This window comes from Colobus angolensis, unplaced genomic scaffold (assembly GCF_000951035.1).
Source record: "Colobus angolensis palliatus isolate OR3802 unplaced genomic scaffold, Cang.pa_1.0 Scaffold199, whole genome shotgun sequence".
NCBI classification, from domain to species: Eukaryota; Metazoa; Chordata; class Mammalia; order Primates; family Cercopithecidae; genus Colobus; species Colobus angolensis.
Window position 1 is genome coordinate 1283907 of NW_012115143.1, and position 8200 is coordinate 1292106.

The following is an 8200-nucleotide window of genomic DNA, read 5'->3' on the forward strand; positions in this document are numbered from 1 at the left end:
GAGATGGGGTTTCACCATCTTGGCCAGGCTGGTCTTGAACTCCTGACCTTGGGATCCACCTGCCTCAGGCTCCCAAAGTGCTGGGATTACAGGTGTGAGCCACCGTGCCTGGTTGAGACATTTCAGAGAGGGAAAGGGCCTCCTTCCAAATGTCCCTTGGTGTGAACTGTGTGGGACTGGGATGGCAATGGCTCAGAAGGCTCATACATGAGCTGCCATACTTCCGACCTTTTCATGGGGTCCTTTCTACATCCTACCTGTGCACATGACGGCAGCAAAGACCCAGCACTGCCCATAGCGCACAGGCTGGCAGCCTGTGGCATACCACTGCTTCAGGATGGCCACGCTGCCCGTCCACTCCGCAGGGTTGGCGCCATCTGTGTAATTCTCACTCCAGTTTCCATTGAGCACCCCATTGTCATCATTGCTGTTGATCTGAAGAGAAGCCACATAGAGAAGTGTTAGAAGCATCCATTTCCTCAACATGTCATGTGTAGGCTGCCTTGGAAGAGCCATGGGCCTGAGAAACAGAGGAGAGACTTTAACAGCATTTTGCTGCGGACTTCCAGACTTGCTGGGGAGGACTAAGGATGGGTGTTGACTCTTCTGACTTTTGCTCCACTGTGAATTAGTTTATTATTATGTTCCTATCTACCCCTTACCTGTGTCCTCCCATCCCCTGCAAAGCTGGAGCCTACCTGTGAGAGCTTTAAAAAACACTTCAGAGAAGAGGAAATTTAGAAACAACAAGACCATTTCGCAAACCGGAACTACACTCACCCTTTCTCAAAACAGGTAATTTGGAATTCACAGAGGTGAGGACCCACACCCAGCTGTTTCAGAGCTCGGTTGAGAAAACTTGTCACCCACATTCTGGCGTCAGTCTCATCCAAGATGGCTTTGCCAGAGGGTCTTTCACCCACTGCAGGGGACAACTGTGAGTGGGCAGGGCTCCCGCTGCACAGCTTCCTCCCTCCCCGGGCACACCAGGGACCTCACCATGGCACACACCACTCTGCTGACGTAGATGGGGCTTCCCCGCAGGGCACAGTCTGTGGCTGGGTCAGTCTGGAAGTGCAGGCTCTTGTCCAGCAGCTTCAGGCAGATGTCTATGATTTTCTCTTCAAACTTCAGGGGGAGAGGCCGAGAGGGAAGGCACCCATGCTTGTCACGTGGGAATATGTAAAAAGTAATGACTTGCCCCTTCAACCCCAGTGGAACATAAACTCACTTGGAAGGTAACTGTGTCAAACAGAACAGCCATGAATCTCCTCCAATTCAGGTGTGGGGTTTCACAGCTCTAGGGTCACCATTCCGCTGGCGTGTATGCCCTGCACGCCAAATCCCTCCCCTTCACTCCAGATGACTGTTGCTACTCCTGGGTTGTTCTGGGCTTTTCCCCAGTAAGTCTGACCAATTGAAAAGGCTCCTCCTCTCCTCTCAATCCTCACACTCCTAGAGCCCCAGGGGATGTTCTTACCAAAACCACATCACCCCTGCTTCCACACTCACCTGCTCACCCAGCTTAGCATTGGCAGCTGCTGCTGAAGTGAGGCTGCCAACCTGCCATGGCACCCGTGATTCACTGGAGCTCTAGGCTGACTATTACATGTGAGTTAGGGAATTTCCCACCCAAGGTAGGCTGGCTCCTCCTGGTCCTTCAGACTTGGTGTGAATGCCACTCCGTGTGAGGCCTTCCCCGAGCCTGAGCCTGCTTTAGCTCCACAGCCCTGGGTACGTCCCCTCTCCTCATGAGACTCGGCTACGTGATGTAGTCAAGCCTGTCTTTTCCTGCCTGAGTCTCGGCACTGCTCCAGTCCAGTTCCCTTCACAACTCTGGACCTTAGGCCTGGCACGGTGCGCAGCACATTGCAGGAACTCTGTACCTCCTTGTAGAATGCGTGTAAAAGAATGCATTTACTCCTGTGCAACACTGGGCAACATGCAGAATTAGGGGGCTTCTCTGATCAATCTTCCCCAGAGGATAGTCTGATCAGCTCACTTTTCTGTTTTACAATTTTCAAAGGCCCCCTACAGCCTAGAGAATCAAAGCTCTGACCTCCTTCAGTAGGCACATAAGTTCCTCTCAGACCTGGCCCCAACCTATCTCTCCAGCCTCAGGTCTCAATAATGGCCGCTCCCGCCCCCTCCATCCCCGCCATTATTTCTTCAGCAACACCAGATTCCTGCAGTGGGCCGAACCGTTTCCCACCCTCATGTCTTTGCTCATGCCTTCCCTCTGTCTGGGATATTTTTCCCACCATCCTTCACTTGGCTAACTCAGTTCAAACATCTCCTCTCCCAGGAAGATTCCATGATACTCCCATGCCCAACCAAGAGCTCTTCCCCTTGGCTCTCAGAACACTGTGCCCCTGTCTCTCAGTCTTTATATGTTCCACTGTATGATAAGTGACCTGTTTATATGTCTGAGTCCCCGTTCCACTGTAAGATCAGGGACAATGTATTCATTTTCATATATCTAGCACTTAGCACCCTGCCTGACACTGAGCAGGCAACCAATATACATTTAATGAAGAAGAAAGACAGAAATAGGCCAGGTGCGATGGCACGTACCTGTAATCCCAACACTTTGGGAGGCTGAGACGGGAGGATCACTTGAGCTCAGGAGTTTGAGACCAGCCTGGGCAATATAGTGAGACCTCGTCTCTGCAAAAACTAAAAATATTAGCCAGGCGTAGTGGGGCATGCCTTTAGTCCCAGCTACTCAGGAGGCTGAGGTAGGACGATCACTTGAGTCCAGGAGGTCAAGGCTGCAACGAGATATGATGTCGCCACTGCCCTCCAGCCTGGGTGACAGAGCAAGATGATGTCTCAAAAACAAAAACAAGACAACAACAAAAAAAGAAGGACAGAAACAGAGGGACCCAGGGCTGAGAAAGCAGCAACCCCCCACTTCTGTTTCTCACAGATGGCAGCCAACTCCTGTCCAGGTCTCTCCATGATGCCCAATCTGCCCATGTTGAGTGAGGACGGGGGATGTGAGTTGGGGCCAGTTGAGGCCACTATCTCTCGTCTTGGCTATAGCCAACCCTGGACTCAGGCTGGGGCTGGAAGGACACATGTGTTGGAGTTCTATTTGGGTAGGTCCAGGGGAGGAATTCATATGAAGCTGAGACAAGGCTCCACGAGGATCCCCAGGGTTTCCCAGCTGACAGCCTTCTGAGTGGCCGAGAGCTGATCCCTCCCTCCCACAGTGCTCTTGGCGTGGAGCTGAGCCTCGAGAGCCCTCTTCCTTGCCTGGAGCTGGACTTCCTGAAGCCCCTGCTGCAGGCTGAATTTGAAAAGAGAGGCAGGCTTTTAGAAAGGCAGGAGGTGCAGAGCATTGCAATTAATATGATGTTATTTTTACATATAAAGTAGCATTTTAGAATGTGTGTAGAAAACAAAATGTAGAGGAACATACAGCAAGCTGGTGACAGTGCTTGGGATGACCTGCATGTATCCATTTTTGTAATGTCTCTTTGCAACGCTTTTTAAACAATCATGTATTAACTTTCATAATTAAAAAGATATCTTATCGAAAAGACACATAAATAGAGAGACAATAGCCACAGGGAGGGAGATGCATTGCGGCTCATCAGTCCTGCTTCTGGCTGAAACGTTCAGGGACAAGTTGTCCTTGGTGTGACAGAATTGATGCTAGGGTCAGTCACCAGGGGTTGTGAGGATGAAGTGAGAGAGTGGAAAATGGGACCCCAAAGGAAAAACAGTTTAATGAACCCAAATGCCATCATCACTGTCGTGGTGCTTGTCATGCCCTCCGTCCTCACCCTCGTGCTCAGTGGAATTCCTGGGCAAGGGGCCTTTAACTGCCCTTTCCCTTAGCTCCTGTTGTCCAGATCAGACATGATCAGCAAAGGACAGAACCTCCCACTCCCTATGGCTGCTCCTCGGGCAACCTGGGCTCACAACACACATCTTCCTCGTGCCATTTAGTTAGCGTTGGTCAGCAGTTCTAGGTGAACCTCACGTGCACCTTGCTCCCTCTCCCCACAAGCTCAGGGCCGGGATGGGCCATAAGCAGGGCTGAGACTCACCTGTCCGTAGTTCCAGGGGCACGGGCGGATCCAGTTCTTGCTGCCTTGGTAGATGAAGCCGTAATCATTCATGACATACTCCTGCCTCTGGGGCTCACTGTCCAAGTAGACAGCATCCTCTAGGAACCAGAGCGGGAGGGCACGAAGCAGAAAAGTCATCTTTCCCGTCCTGCCCCATTCTCATCCCCATAGTCCCAGAGGAAACAGCTCTGGAGCAAGGGCCCCTGGCGACACCAAGAGGGGCACGAGGCGGTGGCTCTTAGGGAGTCCACACTCCCAACACCACCAACAGGTTCAATATGAACACGAGGTGGAATAATAAAAATTCACCTTTGGTGGAATTTCTTGGTTTACAAAGCACATTTACATCCTATCCCCATTTTAAGGTTGAGGAAACAGGCTCAGAGTGATTAAGTAAATTGCCCAAATCACACATCAGTACAGAGCTGGAAATTGAACACAGCCCGCTGGTTCCACATTCTGTGCTCTTTCCGCTGTACTAATCTTGGTTGGAAAAGAGCAAACCAGACTTTAAGGGTTGGCCTTGACCTTATTATTTCTTTTGTAGGTATTTAATCCAGGCAAAGCATTTCATATGTGCACAAAGATTTAGACGCTAAGCAGTTCATCTGAGTGCCGTTTGTGATACTGCAAAGCTGGAAACCACCTACCGCCCTATTCCTGGGGAGTAGTTAGTTAGCTTCGGTACAGCTCCACCGCGGAATTCCATACCGTAGAGACGTAAGGCAGCAAAATCGTGTACATGGACATGGAAATCTGTATGTGATACATGAAGTCTCTACAGACTATGAACCATGTTTACAGCATGAATGTATATATATATATATATATACATACATACACATGCTGCCCATATGAACAGAGGGTTTTGAAGCCGATTCAAAAATATCTTAATATTAGGTTGGTGCAAAAGTAATTGCGGTTTTTGCCATTGAAAGTAATGGGGCCTATCTGAGGGGCCTATCTGAGGGTGGAGGGTGGGAGGAAGGTAAGGGTTGAAAAACTACCTGTTAGGAAATATGCTTATTACCTGGGTAACAAAATAATGCCTACATCAAACCAAACCTCTGTGATGTGCAGTTTACCTACATAACAAACCTGTACATGTACCCCGAACCTAAAATAAAAGTTAAAAATTATCTTTTTAAAGTTAAGAACAAACAAACAGAAGGCCATGGGCGCAGACGTCCACTTCACAGGGTTCTGGAACTGTCTGGAAGTTCTGCCTAACCCTGAGGGAAAGGGGCCCTCCTCAGAGGCAGCCTCAGACACAGCCTGATAGGAGGCTGGTGCAGGAGGCCTCGTTGCTGAGATGTGTTTTATTGAGGGTTTGGACCAGTGTGGCGAGAAGCTGCAGGTTTATGGTTGAGACCACACAGCCCTCTCCTCTCAGCCAGGGCCAGCAGTGGCTTGAGCTACAGGGTGAGGCTTCCCAGCCAATACCCTCCCATCCTGCAGCACCAGAGGGCACTTCAGCCCCCACCAACCCTAGGCCCAGTGTTGGGTCTCCCCAGGGCCTGGGTGTGGCACAAGCTCAAGAGAGAAGGCCCCACCATTAATGCTTTTCTCCCCACTGCTCAGAAGGCCCTGAGAGAGAGAGAGAGAGGAGACAGAGACAGGGAAAACAGTCGACTGGCCCTCCTGGATCCCATGGCAGGGTCTTTCCACCTGGCTGATGGGTGAACATTCTGAGCTATTCAGGGACAGGGAAGTGGGAAGTGGTTAGAGGCGTTAGAACCCAGCCAGGGCTCTGGTTCCTGATGTGACCCAGGAGGCCTCCTTGGGATAAGGCTGGGGGAGAAGGTAGAAAGACAGGGAAGATGGGAAGGGGATCATCCCCTAAGTCAGAAGCCAGACTTGGGAGTCTGGCCTCTGCTCAAAGGCACAGCAGATCCATTGTCTACTTCTGATCCCTTCTGCCCACATCGTGTCCTTGTGTCTGCCTATGTATCTAGCCCTGTCCCCAACTAGATTTAGAGGTCAGGGCTTGAGAGATAGGTAGTTTGAGAGATTCACTGTGACTTTGTTTATAGAAGAAGAAGAAGGAAAAAAAAAAAAACTGGAAACAGCCAAAATGCCCATAGAGGACTAGTTAAAAATATCTAGTGCATCCAAACAGTGGAATAATTGTAGCTGTTACGAAGAATGCTCCAATAGGAAAATGTGCCCAAAGTTGAATTGTTAAATTAAAAAAAAAAAGAAGCTGGAGAATGGTATGTATTACATAATCTCACTTACGCTGTGTATTATAGAATCATACACACACAGAGGCGTACGTATTTGATTAAGCATAGAACACTTTTGTAAAACTACAAAAGAAAATGTTGAAGGTGTATGGAATCTGGAAGAATACAACTGCTGTTGAATGGAACTTAGAGACTGGGAGGCTTTACTTTTTACTTTATACTTTTTTTTCTTTTCTTTAAACCCTTTCCTTCATTCCATAAATACTTAATGCAGTGCATTCATTACTTTTTTTTTTTTTTTTTTTTTTTTTGAGACGGAGTCTCGCTCTGTCACCCGGGCTGGAGTGCAGTGGCCCGATCTCAGCTCACTGCAAGCTCCGCCTCCCGGGCTTACGCCATTCTCCTGCCTCAGCCTCCCGAGTAGCTGGGACTACAGGCGCCCGCCACCTCGCCCGGCTAGTTTTTTGTATTTTTTAGTAGAGACGGGGTTTCACTGTGTTAGCCAGGATGGTCTCGACCTCCTGACCTCGTGATCCGCCCGCCTCGGCCTCCCAAAGTGCTGGGATTACAGGCTTGAGCCACCGCGCCCGGCCCGCATTCATTACTTTTATAATGAAAAAACTCTAGTTAACTTAAAAATATATGATGAAGGTAGATGCTATTCATGAACAAACTTAATTGTAACAGTTTTTCTGTTTAAGCAAAGATGATTTGGTTTATAACTTGAAAATTCTAAATAAGTAAATGAATAGCAAGGTTTTCTGCCCTAATTCGTGGTGGTTGGGGCGGATGCTGAGTGCAGGGAATTTGGGAGGCCCTGGGTGGCCCGGGAGCCGGGTCTAGAAATCCTTGAGCCTGTCTCTCTGGCAGCACTGACAGGAGAGAAAGGAGGGCCCCGCATGGGCACCCTGCCTTACCCGGGCACCAGGGATTGAAGAGCAGGATGAACTCCCCGAGCTGGTAGGCCGTCACAGACCCCTGGAAGGAGTCGATGTGGATTTTCAAGAGGTACCGACCCACGGCCGCCGTGGGAGGAGCGCACAAGCTCACTTCTGTGGAGGTGGCCCCATTGGTCTCCAGCCAGGCGATCCAGGGACTGGGGCTGTGATGGCGTGCCAGGCTGAACACAGCCCGAGTCCCCAAGGCCAGGTCTGGCAGCGGTCCTAGGAGGGAAGTAGAGCTGAGGCCCTCTATGGTGACCTCCAAACCCCCGAAAATCCCCTCCCAGACACACACAATTAGCCCCTGTGAGCCAGCTGGGGTTCTCACCAGTCTCAACCACGAAGATGATGTTGTCCAGGCCTGGCTGGAAGCCCCGGTTCCTGAAGTACAGGGTGAGGTTGAAGGCCTGGCCCCGGCGAACAAGGAGGTGGTCAACAGTGATCTCTTCCGTGTGGTGCCGCACATTATTTCTGGAGCTCTGGAGGTCTGTGAGGGCCACTTCTAGCCCTGCAATGGGGCAGCCAGGGTTAAACAAAAGAGTGAGGTTGTGGAGCCAATCCTGCCTACCACTTACTAGTTCTGCAAACTTGAGAAAGTAACTTAGCCTGAGTCTCAGTTTCCACATCAGTAAAATAGAGTCCGTAAGATCAGCCTGCCAGGATGAGGATTAGGATTTAATGAGGTTCCAGCCATGCAGGTTCCTCTTTCTTCCTTCCTCTCCTCTCTCTCTGACCCTCTATCTTCTTCTCCCTTACACACTCCGGAGGGACATGGTTTTCTGCCTCTGTCCAAGTCCTTCTGTAGACCTGGCCAAGTTTGATTGCTCCCTTCAGCCTCACATGGCTTCAGATTCACCCCAGTATCCACTTTCTTGGACTCAAGTTAACAGTCTCACTTGCCCCTGTACTAGCCTCCAGGTCTGGAGAGCTACACCTTGGTTTAGCTGCCCTGGGGTTAACTTTCCTTGGACTAGCTGCTCTTCTTTTTTTTTTT

At 50.1% G+C, this 8200-nt stretch overlaps 1 protein-coding gene across 2 annotated transcripts in view; it reads right to left on the reverse strand.

Moving 5' to 3' along the window:
• Positions 1-8200, reverse strand: part of TGM5 (transglutaminase 5) — a 40894-nt gene that overhangs the window by 20199 nt on the left and 12495 nt on the right. The window contains exons 2-6 of one of the 2 annotated variants that reach the window (XM_011941130.1): positions 7535-7714; positions 7183-7428; positions 4059-4177; positions 1000-1128; positions 258-435 (exon numbers count right to left, since the gene is read on the reverse strand). In XM_011941130.1, the coding sequence (XP_011796520.1) occupies positions 258-435; positions 1000-1128; positions 4059-4177; positions 7183-7428; positions 7535-7714 (852 nt within the window). The remainder of the gene's footprint in view (positions 1-257; positions 436-999; positions 1129-4058; positions 4178-7182; positions 7429-7534; positions 7715-8200) is intronic. The other variant, XM_011941131.1, reaches the window with a different exon arrangement.